Here is a 19,858-nt window from a genome sequence, read left to right as displayed (position 1 = left end):
TATAAAAATATTCCAAAAAGTATTTCACATAATATATATTTTATATATGAAAGTTACATATATAAACCTCAAATACATATTGGAGATCAACAATATTCTGAAAATCAAACTTATGAAGAAAGTCTTCATTTTAAGAATAGATTGTAGAGGAAGAAGGGTTGCTAGAATTAGCAAGCATGCTTTGAGTCATGTATCTCTTTATGAAAAATATAATGATTGTTTCAAGTTAATGGTTTAGAAAGTATAATCATAAAACTATATTTAAAAAAAAAAAAAAAAAAAAGAACAATCTTTATGCGTGTCACCTCATTTTGTGAAAACAAAATTTATGCCTAAACTTTAAATGGATTTTTTTTTTGTCTTGTTATAGTTATAAATCATCAAACAAGCCAAAAAAACATGAGATGCAGACTTTTTTTATATCCATGTTCATATTTCATAATAATGATTGCAGGCAAGTTGATGGTCGATAGTTCTTAGTGTTTGAACCAATCAAAGGGGTTTTAAGATTATACATGAATGTTTTGAATTTTATTTTTATTTTATTAATTTTTATTTCATAATAATGCTACCAAGGAATGTTGTTGCTTGATTATTTAGGTGCTTGAATAATATGGTCAAATTATTACATGGAGTTATTAGAGAGTTATCAATGCAAACTTATCAATGCAGGTGCATGATTATTGGATCAACACAATTCATCCATATACATAATTTTTAACAGAAACATTTATCACATATAATTAGCTTCAAAGTAATTATATACAAAATGTTTAAACAAAATAATTAATAAAAAGTTATTCTTAAATTGTTTATCAAAGATCTAAAGAAACAACTAATATGAAATATGTATATCTAATTAACAACATTATTGTTTACCGGATTGAACAAACCTAGAAAATTTTCTATACGGAGCAAATTAACTCAAGAAACTAAACATACTTGTACAAATCATAGTTTAATACCAAAATTAAATAATATAAATATTTACCTAGAACTTATTCCACAATTAGTTTTTAAATAAACAAGCTTATCAACTTATATTGTAGCTTTTGACAATTACAAATCATCATCAACACAAATATTAATTTGATTTATTCTATTTTTATGGAATATATATAAAAACATAAGTTAACAACATTTTTTTAACAAATAAATATAAAAAATCATTACTTTATGAAAGAGTATCATTTATCTTCATCCCAAATGACAGAACATGAGAAAGCTCTTAGACGCTAATGGAGAGGGAGGAAGGAGATTTGATGATCGCCGGAGACTGCGCAACGGCAGTAGAAGGCGATGCTTCTCCGACATTCTTCCTCTTCCGTTTCTTTTTTAGTTTATGTAAATCATTTATTATTTCCCTCATTAATAATTTGACTTTCATTGTTTCTTCTCTATTTTGTGCAAGTCTTTTCCTCCGTTTTTATCTATAGACAGGCTGTCTTTTTTATTTTGTTATGTGTTATTTCTTTCATTTTTACTTTTTCTTAGATTTAATGGTCGCAAGTGATGAGAATTTATTTGACTATAAAAAAGATTGATTTTGTCAAATCTATTAGGATCATGCTAGATCTGTTTTTACCACAAGCATCCTTAATCACTAATCTTCATCTTATAATAACGTTCATAAGAGTACTATAAACTATTGTAAAAAAAACAGGGGGGGGGGGGGGGGGGGGGGGGGGGGGCATGGACTCGCATGGCCTCTTAAGAGCTCCGCCCCTAGGCATGGATATTTTAAATATGTCTTGCTTATCGTAGGTAATTCTTTTGCGCACAAACATATATGTTTACTCAATAACAAAAGATTAAATAACTCTTTGACAAAGAAGTGGTAGGTACGATGTTTGTAAAATAAAAACAATTTCTTCAAAGATCGTAAGTAAAGATATGTCAAAGACCGTAAACAATACCAAATATTACCATATAAAAACAGAATGCATTACCGATTTCCGATTTCCAGTTGATAGATGCAACTCAAGAAAAATCAAAGTTTTGGCATATTAAGAAACAAGAATTACTTGCCAATGATTAAAGAAGTGGAAGAAAGAATATTAACATACTTATTTATGTGCAATGTTGAAAGAATTCTTGGCAGATATGATGCTTATAAGGGATGAAGGTTGGAAACGATGAAAAAGTAAAGAGATACGTGAGCGCACCGCGACTATTTATAAGATGGTTTGAAGGGTATTACACTCAAATAACAATTATATGGTAACTTTTAATTGGATTAAAATCTTATTTAGAAATAGAAGATATGAATATTCAAACAATCTAATTATCTCCACTAAATCCGAAAGTAATACAATTTTTTAGGCAATTATATGATCTTATATGCCACCTATAATAAGAGATTACCATTCAATTGGTTGAAAATCGGTAATTCTTATTATCCCTTAAAATTATAACCTGCAACAGAAAATTTCATATATCCTATATCCTATTTTTAATAAACGTTGAAACATAATCTCCTATTTTCAACATTGCATTCACACGTCCGATCTCTCATAAATCATTTGCATAAATTGAAGGCAAAAAAACATCAACTCAAATCAGTGTATGTCCTTTGTAGTGTTTGTCCTTTACACTGTTTGTATGTGTGTATACCAATAATTCTCTATCTTGATTAGACTAAGCAACTGTAGCAAGTTTGAAGTTGGCTCCAATACCAACTATTTGCATCGAATATGCTTCTATGTTCAGCGACTGGTTTTGTATGACTTTCCTTTGTCGGTTTTGTTGTGGCTTTTGAATTTGGTTCCAAAGTGTTCAGTTTCAGTCCACGTTGTTCCTGTAATTCGGATGTTCACATCTCCCCAACAAAATTTTCCAACATTAATAATAAGTATAAAGCAAGAATACAAGATAAGAAAGTCATATGTATTGAGATGCAACAAAAAGTTGATTGGTAATTAATAATATTATGAAATTGATTTCTATTTTTTTTTATAACTAATAAAAAAGATAACTCTATTTGTTACATAATACATTTTTACCCAACTATAGCATTGTACTTATCAATTTAACCCAAAAAATGTAAGTATAATGCTATAAGTTATTGAACTACTATGCTAAACTATTGCACAAATAGCAATATGATGATATTGACGAGGCTACTTAATTTTTTTTGTCCCTTTCAAAAAAATGAAAGTAAAATGCTAACAAATTACAAGAAACAAAAGTACAATGTCATTTCAAGCTATGATGTATGTATTAAGTTTGTTAGAACATGGAACAGGGACCAAAATAGCAAATAATTTCTGAAATTAGTTTAGTAACTATGTGGTTGTGCTACTGTATGTGAGTTTAATTTCTATTTTTTTTTAATTAATTTTTTTTTTAAATTGAAGCATTATATGTGAGTTTATTTCCATTTCTTAGTTCTTTTCACTTTAATTTTTTAGTAAAACCAATGCACTTTCATTTTTAGGATAAAGTTCTATCGCATTTTCATTTTTTTTTGTCCCGTTTAAAGGAAATCGAAGTAGGACGCTAACAATTAAAAATAAACAAAAGTACAATGTTATTTCAAGATATGGCGTAAGGGAAAATTATTTTGGAATTGACCTAAGAGGTATTTATTTATTATATCATATTTAACATAAATCAAAGTACATTGTTATAACTGGAATTGAAAAAATATTGTTAGAGTTTTGCAAATATGTTACCTGTAACATCAGAAGCAATTGTACATAAAAGTAAGTTTATAAAAGAAATTTTCCATTTCAGACAGGATTGACCTAAAAATGAAAATCACAGAAAATAAGAAAAGAATTATAATGATGAAATTACATAAAAGTAAGTTTATAATTTTCCATTTCAGACAGGATTGACCTAAAAAAACCGGTTAAGAGATTTGATTTGCTTACATGGACAATTTTTAATGATGTGACAATAGAAATGTCCATATAAGAGTGTTAATATGTCAAAAAGGTGTTCATCAGTATATGCTTATGTGGATATTTCCCTTGCCACATCAAATGTGACCTCATTAAAATTTGTCCATGTAAGGCCAATTAAACATGGTAACCAATTTTGGTAGGTCAATAATGGCTGAAATGAAGAAAAAAAATCATAATTGCGTTTTAGCTAAAAGATTGATAAAAGTAATGGCATTTATGTAATTTGCCCTTTTTAAATGCCCAAAAAAAAAAAAAAGAAGAAAATTGCTCAAGCCGTTGATGGAAAATATCCTTGTGGAGTAATCCTAAGAACCCACACCTACAAATAATAATAATAATAATAATAATTAATTATATAACAATGTTTCATTTTTACCAATTTATGCAAAAATGTTCCACTTTTTTATAATTTATACGACATGTGAGGAGGTTAACAGTGGAGAGAGCATTACTATTCCAGTCAATTTGAGATGTGATTTTTTTTTTCTCAATTGAGGTTTTATTCTTCAGGTCAGCGTTGAAAGCTCTTTTTTCCCTTTTGGCCTTGGAATTTCGTTGCAAGTTTCTGTTACTAATCGCCCTAATCATCTGTGGTGACAAGCTTCTGATGTCGATTCCATATAAAACTTGAAGTGTAGCCTCAAAATTACCTCTCTGGTACTCAAGTCTACCCAACAAAGCTCTGGCTTCCTTCAGTTTCATGACATGGTAGGGCTTCTTTAAAGGTGGTGAATCAGACTGATTGACTACAAAATGGGTACATGTGGACGATGGTCTTCTTGAGTTTAAGTCCACATAGTTGTCATAATCAAAACACTGCAAAGGGTAAATATAGAAAATTTCAAATTCTCGTCTGTGCAAAAAGACATAAATGCCCTTCTCATATTGTGTAACAAATGCAACATTGACACTCACCTGATGATGTTTACACAATTGTCCTTTAACAGCTGTCTTGATACATTTGAAGCTGTATAAAAATAAGAAGTTGGATTTAGAGACATATTAATTAGTTAAGATAAATTAAGTGTTATTTGTATTAAAATAAAATAGAACCATATGGGGCAATTTAGTGATGTTGTAGAAGTCCCTTCAGGTAATTCGTTATCTATATGGCACATAGTTGGGAAGGATGGAAGAAATTAAATTTGAAATCATACTCATGAAGGCAACAATTATAATACATTTCCCTAACAAAGATTTATATTAATTTTTTATTTAAGATGGAGGATTCAAGTATATAAATTACATGTATATTAAAAAAGGGTTAAAAGTATAAATATACCATTAAACTGGCCCACCACTTAAAGAAGATTGGTTTCCAATTTGAGCATATGTGTCACAAGTGTTGGAGTCTGTGGTCCGGGATCCTAATGAGGTCATGAATTTAGTATTTTTAATGGTATTATTTAGAAGTTGACTTTGTTGACTTTTAAATCAAAACATGGATTTAGTATTTGATGGTATTTTTAGCTAACTTTTGTTAACTTTTAAGATACATGAATTGGTAGGGAAACACGAGAAATAGGATCATGTAACACCATTTACAAAAGCAAATTGGCTCAAATGGTCAATAATACAAACCTTAAAAGCACAAGTCCTCCCAATCACTGCTTTTCCATTCAACAAAAAGCTAAAAAGCCATAGTAGTCTCCGTTATGTTCTTGATCCTTGATTCAACATGTGCTGATTCAGGGGATGGTTGCAACCTTTAAATCAAGATTTACAAATTAAAATTATAAACTTAACAACATATTACATATTATATATTACTAATTATTGCTTAGCCTTACCACATGGTCTGAAGGCAAGTAGGGTGCCAAGTGTTTCTACACACCAATGGGGCCCATTTCGGGCCTACCACTACCATGTGGAATGCAAAATGTCTTGTGAAGGTTTAGATGACAAACATCAACACCAATCCACCCTGGACTTGTTAAACCAACCTGTAAAAAATCAAAACCAAAGTTTTTTATATATATTTTCATTTGTTTGTATGATGTTTTAATTAAATTAAAACGACACAAGAATGTAATTTTTATATACCTGTGCATTTATGTATGATCTGAGAGAAGCAAAAGCATACTAGACAATAAGTTTAAAAGCACACAGACAGAGACCTGTGGTGTCAATCTGCAAACAAAAAATTGTCCGGTTTCAAATCTCCATGAATCATTCGATGCTTATAACAAAAAATTGTTCAGTTTCAAATCTCCATTAATCCTAACCTTACTAACCTAATCTAAACAAGCTCTTAGAATTAGATTGAAAGATTGAATGAAGCTTTATGTGAATGTTCCCAACAACACCCAATACTCCTCATAAGCTCGGGAGTGTAAAAGTGTATGAATAAGATTTACACTAAATTCATTCAATAGAACTCAATTTAATGCTTGTTACTTGTTCAATTTCACAAAATAGTTACGGATTTTGTAAAAGAGATAACTGGAATGATCTAACCCTAATTCAAATGGCCAATAAGAATCACAATTAGAATCAAACATTCGATTGAAGCAAAATCAAATTCATTAGATGGAAATTAAGAACAAACATCAAGTCATATGATTAGATTCACAATTAGAAGGTCAAAACATGAGTTGGAGAAATTAGAGTTCTAGCCACACATGACTAGAACAAAACCAAAAATCTAGAAGATGAAATCAATAATCAAAATGCTTACAAATACGAAATCAAAAATGTTTCCAAATGTTTAACGGGCAATCCTTGCTAAAAACTTCAACTCCTTCTCCTCAAAAATGCTTTTTTCTCTGCTCTGCTTGCCCCCAAAATGACCTCATTCCCGAAATAAGAAAAGAGGAAAAACTGCCAAAAAGACAGTTTTTAAGTCGAACATGCCCCGTGTCAAAATAGAGGAAATCAACACGGGTCGTGTTGAGTGTAAGTACGATGCTCAAAAATGCCCAGGTAGCCCAACACGCCCCTTGTCCATATAGGCTAAATGAACACGGGTCGTGTTCATCGAAGTCAGAAAATAAGTGTTTGATAGCCAAACACGCCTCGTGTTTGATTTTGAGGCAAACCTAGAACGCCCGGTGTTGCCCTCTAGATGCTCGTCCAAACTTGATTTTTCTAATTCTTCCGATTCTCGCCCAATCGTCCCGCAATCTTCATCAACGCTCCCTAGCACCTCCAAAAGCACGCTCCAACCTCCGGTTCACCTGAAAATGACATGAAAGAGTGCAAATAAGGTTGTTCAAGACATTAACCTAGATATGCTAAAATGAAATAAAAACAACGAAATTATGCTAAGGATATACATAGAAAAAGGGCTAAAAGTTGTGCAAAAAGGGGTGCACAAAATGCACCCAACAGATCTCCCCAAGCTTAGACCTTTCTTGTCCTCAAGAAAGAACAAGAAACAGACGAAACGGGATGATTTCTGGATGACAAAAAGAAACTTAGAACAAAAAGGGGATGAAGGATCCTAAAGGTTAAGAATGAATGCATGCAATGTAATGCCATGAAAATTTAAGGTATGTACAAAATGCACTTGAGAAACAAAATGAAGCAAAAGAAAAGAAGATTGAGAACAAACACAAAATATGTACTTTTGTAACTAAATAAAGGTACGATTAGACTTTACATCGATAAGGCTTCGATCATTGATGCCTTGGCAACCATCCTGTTTCCTTCCACATATCACAGACTCTCAATGTGAGGAAGACCCGAAACGGTGTAACCCAATAATCCAACCAAAGTTTTATTTAATCTTTATACCTTAGTAAGCTTTATGGGCGAAAATAACATAGTCCGGATTTCATGTCCTTAAGACTAGATGGCCAAGAATCAGAATCGACGCATCCTTAAGAACCCGTCATGGCGAATCAGCTTTCGCTGAAATAGTGAGCCCACCCGAAGGGGCCCAGCTCCTATGCTTTCACTTTTTCGAGAGCCACAAGCATCATATCACACAGTTCTTCATTCGCCATATTTGACTTGAATTGGCTTTTGATTGGATTGAAATTTGATTTGTACTTCGTTTAGAATTTGGATTCTTCAATCTTCATTTTTGGAATTTCTTTAGATTTCTTCGTTTTCGCATTTGAAAATCTACTTAGGGTACTAGATATGACAGTTGTACCCTTCCTTCTTTCTTGACTGTGTGGGTCTGATACTTAAGCTCTCTGTTACCACGGGGGTAACGCGTGTCAACAAATAGGTCCGTGTTCTGTGGGTTCAGAGTTGCCGATAAAGATTCTTTTTAAACATTCAAAAGCAAATCATCATAAAGCTGTTATTACCGCCCAAAAAATGTTTCAATATAAAAAAATTATTATCTAAGGCTAGGGTCTCGAATTACGGTGTTTGGGTTCCTTAGTTATGACAGCTGATTCTACGCTTCCGGTAACTATCCGGTCGCCTCGGAATTCTTTCATTTCATGGAGTAATTGTATGTAAAGAGTGTCATCATCTCGTACTTTTTTTTTTGAAAATGCATGCATGAATATGAAATGAACCTAGTGTACAACTCTACCCCTCCCCAAGCTTGAATATAAGCATCGTCCCTGATGCTCGAAGAGGGGGGAACAACCTAAAACGGAGGTGGAGGAGGGGGGTAGTAGCTGGGGTTGCGGGTCCAAGCCCAGAAGTCCTCCTCCTATTTGCACTGACGCTCTTGATCCCGAGCATACTGAGTGGTGAAGGTGGAAAAATTTTGGGTCAGGCTTGCAATATCTTGCTGGTAGGTGTCGAGGCGGGTATGGATTGACTGGAATGCATCCATATACTGCTGATGATAAGGTGGGGGTGCAGCAAAATGGGATGAGTTGGCACCACCAGTAGGAGAAGCACGACGGGGATCCTCCTCCTCTTCATCATCATTACCATCTTCCGCGTTGTCTTCACTTTGCTCATCTACCTCGGTGGAGTATGAGTGGGGGAAGATGTATGGAATGATTTGCCAATCGGTCATGTGAATGGGATTTCGGAAGTCAAGAATGCCTTTATTTTCTGGTGTGATAAGGAGCTTTGGATCATGATTTTGACCCAAGGTCCAATGGTGTGTATCATCGCTTGCCGAACGGAAGAGTCGCATGGACTCAAGGACAGTAGTGGTGAGATAAGGCTCACCCGGCAGTGGCTAATGGGGACCGGGGAATGGGGCTCGGATTTGGGCGCTCTTGGCGAGCATGCTGACAATACCCCCGCAAACAATTTTTCCCGATCGGGATGCGCTCAGGCGGAGGAGCTTGTGGCACACAAACCGACCATAATAAGGAATGAGGTTATTCTCGGGATGGGTCATTGCATAGAGGATTTTGAGCTCTAGCACGTTGATGGTGCTTCGCTCCTCTCTAGGGGCGACGAGCGAAGCAATGATTCTATGGGCTACCTTCATCACAAGATGGATAAGTGATGAGGCTTTGGCAGCGCTAGAGACATATGGGTGTTGTTGGGTGAGTTGAGTCCACCATGTTAAGTCAAAGTATCCTTGAATTGGGTCGGTGGGGCCAAATGTGTTTTCCGTTGGGGCCCCCACAATGGCATTGATTTGATCCAAAGAGATCTCATAGTCTTGACTCATTAGACTGAAGTAGAGGATCCCATGGTCCAAATAAACTGAGGATAGAAACTCAATTGTTGGGACTTTATAGCTCAGTTCATGGACCCTCAACAAGCCGTGCCACCCTATATTGCGGAACATGGTTTTGACTTGATTGTAAACATGTAACTCTTTTAGGGATGGAACATGCGCAAAGTTTTGGATGGAATGACCCCATTTAAGGAATGACTCAAGTTTTCCGTGTTGAATTGGGCCAAGACATACGACACCGCAATCAGACGGGTCGGTTGGGGGTGTTGGGGACCTAGGTGGAGGTGATGGGGATCTAGATGGAGGTGATGGAGATCTAGGCTTCCGACGGCGGGCGGATGATTTGGTCTGTCTTGGTCTTTTGGAAGATGCAGCTTCCATAGTCAAGTTTGGGACAAATTAAGAGTCAATAGGTCAAAATGTCAAAAAGTCAACTGTTGACGGGTCCAGTCAACTTCGAATTTGGCCACCAAAATTTCGCGGGAAATTTGGTTTTCAAAGGTTTCCTACTAGGAATCAAGTCCAAATAGACCACAAGTTCAAGTAATTTGACTCAAGAACACAAAATCCAAAAGTTAAGAGTTGGAAAGAATTTACCGAATCGTGTGTTGGATTGTGTTGTTCTTGATGGAAAAGATCTTCCTTAACCTCCCCAAGTTTGCCCCTTTCAAGATTAAGACACTAAAACACCAAAATCAAATGAGATTTTCAGATCTAGGGTTTGTGAAAACCCCCAAATCCACCATTAAAATGCAAGAAAATGGTGTTTAAGATGGAGAAGATGAAGTGTAGATGATGAAAATCAAACCTTTTTGTAGATGAAAGCCAAAATCTTGAAGAAATTGAAAGGTTTTTGATGAAAGTCGGACCTAAGGTTTTTGTTGGGAGAGAGGGGCTGTTAGGAAGTGAAAGTGGGGATAAATGAGGTCAAGTCCCGATTTTTTTTCTTTAAAAAAGATCATAACTGCTGCACGGACATGACCCGTGTCGCCCCAGGCCAAATTGACACGCCCCGTGTTGGGGGTTTTATGCTGAGTTAAGGATGAACACGACCCGTGTCCATTATAGGCCAAAACTCCACACGACCTGTGTTACTCTCTGTAGAAATTTGGGGTACTTTTTGCATGGACACGGCCCGTGTTCGTTGTAGGCTAAACGCAACTCGGCCCGTGTTGGTCTCTGGAAGAATTTGGGACTTTTTTTGCACGGACACGACCCGTGTCAATTGTAGGCCAAAACCAACACGACCCGTGTTGGTCTCTGGAAGAATTTGGGTCTTTTTTTAGTGAACAGGCCCGTGTTCCATTAAGGCTAAGAGGGACACGACCCGTGTTGGTCCCTGGAAGCTAATCCCCACTTTTTGAACTTGAAATTTTCCCTCTCTTTGAAATGAAATACTTTTCCAGCCCAAGGTCTGTCCTTTTGGTTTGAAAACAATGACAAAACACATTTGGAACATTAAAAACCATAAGAATGCAAAGAACGAAATGTTTTAACAAAAAATGACGAAAATACCCCCGGTTTGCCTCCCGGTTAGTTGCCCTTGTTTTAGGTCGTTGGCTCGACTTTGTCCCCCAAGTGTGCTTCATTCTTGGTATGTGGGGTTCTCCAACTCATCAACCTCTTCATTCTTCACCTCAAATCCTTCATAAAACGGCTTCAACCTGTGACCATTAACTTTGAATGTTTTACCCGTTTGCTTGCTCGTGATTTCCACTGCACCATGGTCAAACACCCTTGTGACCATGAAAGGACCAACCCATCTTGATCTTAACTTTCCTGAAATTAGCTTGAATCTTGAGTGGTAAAGCAACACCTTTTGTCCTTGTATAAAAGTCTTTCGGGAGATTGCTCTGCCATGATATGCTTTTGTTTTCTCCTTATAGATCATGTTACTTTCGTATGCATCATTCCGAATCTCCTCTAGCTCTTGGATATCAAGTTTCCTTGTATTTCCCACCTCATCTTCACTCAAGTTGAATTTCTTTACCGCCCAAAAAGCTTTATGTTCAAGCTCAACTGGAAGATGGCATGCTTTACCAAACACAAGCCTATATGGGGACATACCAATGGGAGTTTTAAAAGCAGTACGGTATGCCTATAAGGCATCATCTAGCCTCAAGCTCCAATCTTTGCGGTTTGGGTTGACCGTTTTCTCCAAGATACTTTTGATTTGCCTGTTTGAGACTTCTGCTTGTCCATTGGTTTGGGGATGATAAGCTGTTGAGACTTTGTGTGTCACTCCATATCTCTTCAAAATAGCTTCTGGCATCCGATTGCAGAAATGGGTCCCGCGGTCACTTATGAGCGCCTTTGGTGTGCCAAACCGTGAGAAAATCTATACCTTAAGGAAATCGACCACAACTTTGGAATCATTAGTACGGGTGGCCTTAGCCTCCACCCATTTGGATACATAGTCCACCGCTAACAAAATATAAGAACAACCAAAAGAGGGCGAAAATGGTCCCATAAAGTCAATACCCCATACATCAAAAATCTCACATACTAGAATAGGGGTAAGGGGCATTTGATTTCTAGAGCTTAAAGATCCGGATTTTTGGCACTTTTCACAATGTGCACAAAGTACATAGGAATCATGGAAAATAGAAGGCCAAAAGAATCCGCTATCTAAAACTTTTCTAACTGTCCTTTGGGGTCCAAAGTGACCACCACAAGCATAAGAATGGCAAAAATTAAGGATAGATTGTACCTCTTTTTGCTCAACACACCTGCGAATTACTTGGTCCGCACAGTACTTCCAAAGATAAGGCTCGTCCCATATGTATCGTTTGGCTTCCTTCTTGATTTTGTCTCTTTGCCAACGGGATGAATCTGGGGGAAATTGACTTGTGACCAAGTAGTTGACGATATCTGCATACCATGGTGCTTCTTTGGCTACAAATAGATGCTCATCTGGAAATGTGTCACAGATTGGTATACCATCTTCGAGCGATATGATGCGACTTAGATGATCCGCAACCATATTTTCCTTTCCACTCTTTTCTTTGATCTCAATATCGAACTCTTGCAACAGCATCATCCACCGTATTAACCTCGGCTTTGAATCTTTCTTTGTAAGCAAGTGCTTTATGGCTGCATGGTCCGAATATATGATCACTTTAGTTCCAAGGAAGTATTGTCGGAACTTCTCTAAAGCAAAGACAATAGAAAACAACTCTTTCTCTATTGTGGTGTAGTTGCCTTGTGCCCTATCAAGGGTCTTTGATGCATAGTAGATGACATGGTGTGCTCGGTCAACCTTTTGTCCCAAAACCGCCCCAACCGTGGTATTGCTAGCATCGCACATGATTTCAAATGGAAGACCCCAATTTGGCGGTTGAATAATGGGGGCGGATGTCAACAAATCTTTCAAAAGATCAAATGCCTTTTTACATTCATCACCAAACTCAAAATCAGCCTCCTTTTGTAGAAGTTGACACATCGGCACCGTGATCTTGGAAAAATCCTTTATAAACCGCCGATAAAAACCTGCATGGCCAAGAAAAGAACGTACTTCCCGAACATTTGTTGGGTATGGTAAGCTCTTAATAACATCTGTTTTGGCCTTGTCAACTTCTAAACCTTTTTGGGACACCACATGTCCAAGTATCAAGCCCTTGTCAACCATAAAATGACATTTTTCATAATTAAGGACTAAGTTTGTGTCAATGCACCTTTGTAAGATTTTGGTGAGATTTTGCAAACATTCATTAAAAGAGTTTCCATAAACAGTAAAATCGTCCATGAAAACCTCTATGATATTTTCGACATATTCTGAAAATATGCTCACCATACATCTTTGGAAGGTCGCGGGTGCATTTCACAAGCCGAAGGGCATGCGTCTATACGCAAAGGTGCTGAAGGGACATGTGAATGTGGTTTTCTCTTGGTCTTCCGGGGCAATCGGAATTTGATGAAAACCAGAGAAACCATCAAGGCAGCAATAGTGGGATTTCCCGGCCAATCGTTGTAACATCTGATCAATGAATGGCAAAGGGAAGTGGTCTTTGCGGGTGGAAGCATTCAACTTCCTATAATCGATACAAACTCTCCACCCGTTTTGCACACGGGTGGGTGTCAATTCCCCTTCGGAGTTTTTGACAACGGTGACTCCGGCTTTTTTTGGGACTACTTGCACAGGACTCACCCACTTACTATCAGAAATGGGGTAGATTACACCTGCATCCAAGAGCTTCATGATCTCCTTTTTAACCACCTCCATCATAGGTGGATTCAACCTCCTCTATGCTTCACGGGTTGGCTTGAAGTTCTCTTCCATCAGTATTTTGTGCATGCATAATGATGGGCTCAACCCTTTTATATCCGTAATGGTCCAACCAATAGCCTCCTTGTATTTCTTCAAAATTCCAACTAACTCTTTTTCTTCATCTCGTGCCAGCTTGGTCGAAATTATCACCGGTAATGTCTCTTCCTCTCCAAGATAGGCATACTTGAGATGGTCGGGAAGAGCCTTCAACTCAAGAGTCGGTGGTTGTACTATGGATGGAAGAAGTTTCGGATTAGAACTTTTTAGCTTCATGCGGGGTGGTTCAACTCTCATGGGTTGTGCTTTCTCCAAGGAATAAATTACTTCAATCAATTCATCTTCCAATGTGTACTTGTCAGCCAACTCCTTAATCCCTGTCTCATCAAAGTGTTTGCTCAAGATGGTAGTTAGCACATCTTGGCTTGACATCTCAAAGCAATCATTAGTACATGAATCAATAACATCTATGAAGTTTAAAGAATGAATATCGCTATGATAACGCATGGCTTCAAAGATATTAAAGTTAATTACCTCACCATCGAACTCCATTGACAAAGTACCATTGGCTACATCTATTTTTGTTTTTGCGGTACTCATAAAGGGTCTCCCCAAAAGGATGGAGCTCGATTGTGGGGTGTTTTCATCACCCATGTCTAAAAGATAAAAGTCAGCGGGAAAAACAAGCTCATTAACTTGCACTAACACGTCCTCCATTACACCTTTCAGATGTACCAAATACCGGTCAGCAAGTTGAATGATAACTCCGGTTTTTGATAAAGGTCCAATTACCATTGTCTTATAACTTGAATAGGGTAAGACATTAATTGATGCTCCAAGATCAAGCATGGCACGTGGTACAAAAAGGTTATCCATTTTGCAAGGAACCGTGAAAACACCCGGGTCCTTGCATTTTTTTGGTAGCCGCTTTTGTAAGATGGCTGAGACATTTTCACCAACCTTCACAGTTTGATTTCCTTTAAGCTTTTTCTTAGATGTGCAAAGTTCCTTAAGGAACTTAGCATATCTAGGAATCTGTGTAATGGCATCTAAAAGAGGGATATTGATTTCAACCTTTCGAAACATGGCCATGATTTCGTCATCTTCCCTTTCTCTTTTGGTGCTTGCCAGCCTTGAAGGAAATGGAGCTGGTGTGACTTTCACTTCGGATTCTATTAGCTTCTTGGACTTTGGAGTACTCTTCTTTTCCTCTTCTTTGCCAACTTCTTCCACCTCAATCTCTTTCTCTTCTTCTTCTTCATCCGGCATCCTTGGACTTTCATAGCTTTTCCCACCTCTTAGTGTAATTGCACACGCATTTTGTTTTGGGTTCTTCTCCGTTTGAGAGGGTAGCTTGCCTTGCGACTCCATCTTACTCACGGATTGAGCAAGTTGTGATACTTGTTGCTCCAAGCTTTTTATGCTTGCCTTGGTTTCTTGTTGAAAGCTTTGAGTACTTGTGGCAAGGCTTTTTACTATGTCCTCTAAGGACATACTTGAAGAACTTGCTTGTGGAGGGGGTTGTTGTGGATGCCTTGGTTGGTAATTTTGAGGTTGGAATGGTGGTCGTTGTTGATTTTGAGGAAATGGTGGTCTTGGTTGATATTGATGCGATTGATTTTGCTGATAATTCCCTTGTTGATTGTCTCCCAACCCTTGATTATTGTTCCATCGTTGATCACCTCTTGGTTGCTCATAACCTCTCTGATTTGCCCCTGAATAGCCTCCCATGACTTTCGCTTCTTCATAATCTTCCTCTTGAAGTTGTGGGCACATATCGGTTGGATGCCCCACTTGGGTGCAAATACCGCATGGGCGGGGTGTGGGCTGCACACCTTTGTCTTTGGCCAACATCATGACTACTTTCGTGAGCTCGGACAATTGAGCTTCAATCTGAGGAGTTTGAACTTCTTTTACACATCGGGGTGCATCTATATACCATTCTTCGTCATGGCTTGAATGTCTGGAATCTTCAGCCATGTTCTTGATTAGATTGCGGATTTCAGTAGGAGTCTTGTCGGGTAAAGATCCGCCACTGGAGGCATTAAGAAGCCTTCTTTCCATTGGAGTCATTCCTTCAATGAAATATTGGAGGAGCTGGTATTCGGTAATTCCATGCTTTGGGCATCGAGCACAAAGTTTCTTGAATCGATCCCAATATGTGTGAAAAGCTTCTCTCTTGTGCTGCTTGATTCCAATGATTTCCCTCCATAGGGCGGAAGCTTTCATCTCGGGAAAATACTTTTCCAAGAACAATCTCGCAAGGTCTACCCAAGTAGTCACCGTAACCCGGAGGGAGGTCATAGAGCCAGTCTTTGGCAGCGTCTTGCACTGCGAAGGGGAACGCCCTAAGCTTGATTTGATCCTCCGTGACATTGTGTGGTTTCATACCCACACATACTACATGAAACTCTGTAAGAAACTTGTGAGGATCTTCATTCTCTAGGTCCCTAAATGTTGGGAGTAAGTGAATGAGCCCGGATTTGAGTTCCAAGTTGGTGGCAGCTGGGTATGTGATACAAAGAGGTTGTTGAGTAACCTCTTGTCTTGACCACTGATGGAGAGTTTGTTCGGGTGGTGAGTTTGGAGGATCTTGATTCCCTCCAAGGTTGTGTGCCATGGCTTGAGAATTGGGTGTTGTTTCTGTAGGTGAACTGTTTAGGATATTATGAATAGGTGAAGAGGGTGGAGTGGTATTTATGGGTGAGGGTAGTTGTGGTGAAAGTGATGGGCTGTCTGTTTCTGATGAGGATACACTTGAGAGGGGTATGTCCTCCCAAATGTTGATGACCAGGGGATTGGATGATAAAGAAGTACCGGAAATCGGTTGCCTCTTACGAAGCTTGGCTTGCTTTCTTAACTTCTCTGCAGTCTTCTCTATCTCTGAATCAATTGGCAATGGTGTACCTGTACGAAAAGATCTAGGCATAAACAATTAGTAACACCGTCTCCCCGGCAACGCCGCCAATTTGTTAGGCGTGTCAGACCCAACAAATAATAGGGGTACATATACTCCAAAGTAACACTACTCTAATGCACTAAAAAGTAGTACAAGGCAAGTAGGGTCGATCCACAGAGACACGAGACAATTAGTCTATGCCCTTTTTGCGTAAGGTACTTGTTCACAAAAGATGAAAGAAAAAGGGGTTTGATTGCAATGATTAGACAAATAAAGTAAAATCACAAGTAATTGGTTGAATGAGTAAATTAAATTCAGATATTATAAAGACTCCAACTTCATGTATGACAATTCAACAATGTGAATCCAAGATGACAAGACCTTTGTTTCATTCTATCTAAGTTGGTACTAGAAAATGTTAACAAGCTCTAACACTTTCCATTCACCACAATAATTAACTAAAACAAGCTCCTTGATTAATCCTAACCTTACTAACCTAATCTAAACAAGCTCTTAGAATTAGATTGAAAGATTGCATGAAGCTTTATGTGAATGTTCCCAACAACACCCAATACTCCTCCTAAGCTCGGGAGTGTAAAAGTGTATGAATAAGATTTACACTAAATTCATTCAATAGAACTCAATTTAATGCTTGTTACTTGTTCAATTTCACAAAACAGTTACAGATTTTGTAAACGAGATAACTGGAATGATCTAACCCTAATTCAAATGGCCAATAAGAATCACAATTAGAATCAAACATTCGATTGAAGCAAAATCAAATTCATTAGATGGAAATTAAGAACAAAAATCAAGTCATATGATTAGATTCACAATTAGAAGGTCAAAACATGAGTTGGAGAAATTAGAGTTCTAGCCACACATGACTAGAACAAAACCAAAAATCTACAAGATGAAATCAAGAATCAAAATGCTTACAAATAATGTTTCCAAATGTTTAACGAGCAATCCTTGCTAAAAAACTTCAACTCCTTCTCCTCAAAAATGCTTTTTTCTCTGCTCTGCTTGCCCCCAAAATGACCGCATTCCTGAAATAAGAAAAGAGGAAAAACTGTCAAAAAGATAGTTTTTAAGTCGAACACGCCCCGTGTCGAAATAGAGCAAATCAACACGGGTCGTGTTAAGTGTAAGTACGATGCTCAAAAATGCCCAGGTAGCCCAACACGCCCCGTGTCCATACAGGCTAAATGAACACGGGTCGTGTTCATCGAAGTCAGAAAATAAGTGTCTGATAGCCAAACACGCCCCGTGTTTGATTCTGAGGCAAACCTAGCACGCCCCATGTTGCCCTCTGGATGCTCGTCCAAACTTGATTTTTCTAATTCTTCCGATTCTCGCCCAATCGTCCCGCAATCTTCATCAACGCTCCCTAGCACCTCCAAAAGCACGCTCCAACCTCCGGTTCACCTGAAAATGACATGAAAGAGTGCAAATAAGGTTGTTCAATACATTAACCTATATATGCTAAAATGAAATAAAAACAACGAAATTATGCTAAGGATATACATAGAAAAAGGGCTAAAAGTTGTGCAAAAAGGGGTGCACAAAATGCACCCAACAAATAACAATTTTAAATGATAATAATATCAAATTATAAATTACATTTAGTTATAAATAAATTATATTTCAAATGAACTTCATTATTGAAATTAGAAAATGATCGCCTAAGTAAAAATATAATTTAATCAATAATAATAATTGTTAAAGATAATACTAAATAGATAATTATATTTAATTATATTAATGAGGAATGTGGGTTGATGTCAATGAATATTATTGTTAAAAATAATAGAGATTATATATATATATATATATATATATATATATATATATATATATATATATATATATATATATATATATATATATTATCTCAAGATTAATCTCAATAACATAACCATTTTAAACATATATTTTTCAATATTTTAACAAGATATTTTTAATCTTCGCCGCACAACGCACGAGAATTCGTCTAGTTAAACATAATCAGATGATGTGTGACTAATAATTACCTTGTAGCAGGTTGGTCTAGCATCATAGAGGATGTCTGTATGGGTTTTCTCTGGCTATTTTGATATAACCATATGATTAGTGGGACCATCGTTTGTAATAATTAATGGTTGCTAGGAGCAAATGAAAAGGAATACGCAAGGTACCTGATTAAATAGAAAAGGAATTATGTCATCTTGCTCCTTCCCAGTCACACAAAACTACAGACACACACAAGAAAACACATTAAACATGATAATATAAGAAAGGGGTGATCAAATTTCGGCAACAAAGCCGATTCCGATCCCGATTAATGGTGATGCCTCCTTCAAAGACCGATCGTTTTCGAGTTAGAGAACAAAGCAGAAAAGCAGTGTGTATTTGTAGGCCAATAGCGGATTAGAAAATTAACTAAAATATGATTGTGGATGGACAAAGAGAAAAGGTGTTCTTCTAGAAATCAATGGAAGAAGTGGTGCAGGAAAATGGTGGATAGAAAACCCAAAAATTCAACGATGTTTGTGAATGCCCAAAGCTTCATCATAAACTGGAGTATCATGATTGGTGAAATCAATCCATTGAGGAGCGTTAATGTATTCACCTTTTCGAACACAGCTACATCCATTGATGGATTGGAGATAGAAAGGGAAAAAGAAGAAGAAAATGACTTGATGTTGTTATACGCTCTTCGCTGCTAACTATGTGGAGAGGAAAACCTAGGAAGGAATGAAATGCAAGAACGACGCTACAATGCGATGAGTATGCGTATTTTGGTGTAAGATGATGTTAGCAAAACGATCCTAAGGTGGAGAGCTAAAAGTGAAATGCAATCAAGGGCCATTGTTTCTTCAATTTAGATTTTAAGGTTCTCTTTTAATAATATTTAGCGATTTGTTTTCTGTTTTATAATAACTAATAGAAAACATCATAAATAGTCCCTAGGGTAATGAAATGACGAAAATGTCATTCACTTAATGGTAGGAAGCTGACGGAATGAGGCATAAAGACCAAACATCAAAAGTTCTGAAACCACATGGACCATTTGTGAGGTTTTTTAAACTTATTGACTAAACTTCAGATTTTCAAATACTACATGGACCATTTATGAAGTTGTCTTATTTTTATCTAATAGTTATAATTTAAAATGTAATATTTAATATTTGTAATGTCTTGTTATATATATTAACTTATATTAATTAATCATAAATGAAAAGTTTAATATTTAG

The 19,858-nt window shown here is 36.9% G+C and overlaps 1 protein-coding gene across 1 annotated transcript; it reads right to left on the bottom strand.

Moving 5' to 3' along the window:
• Positions 1–13,702: 13,702 nt before the first annotated feature.
• On the bottom strand, positions 13,703–15,796 carry LOC128127682 (uncharacterized). Its single transcript, XM_052766348.1, has one exon. It carries the CDS (start codon positions 15,794–15,796, stop codon positions 13,703–13,705), a length of 2,094 nt encoding a protein of 697 aa, XP_052622308.1.
• Positions 15,797–19,858: the final 4,062 nt, after the last annotated feature.

The sequence above is a fragment of the Lactuca sativa genome, chromosome 8 (genome assembly GCF_002870075.4).
Source record: "Lactuca sativa cultivar Salinas chromosome 8, Lsat_Salinas_v11, whole genome shotgun sequence".
NCBI lineage: Eukaryota > Viridiplantae > Streptophyta > Magnoliopsida > Asterales > Asteraceae > Lactuca > Lactuca sativa.
This window is presented reverse-complemented; position numbering and strand designations above follow the sequence as displayed.

Excerpts from the sequence above, each read along its gene's own strand:
- LOC128127682 (XM_052766348.1), bottom strand. The coding sequence starts at position 15,796 with ATGACTCCAATGGAAAGAAGGCTTCTTAATGCCTCCAGTGGCGGATCT.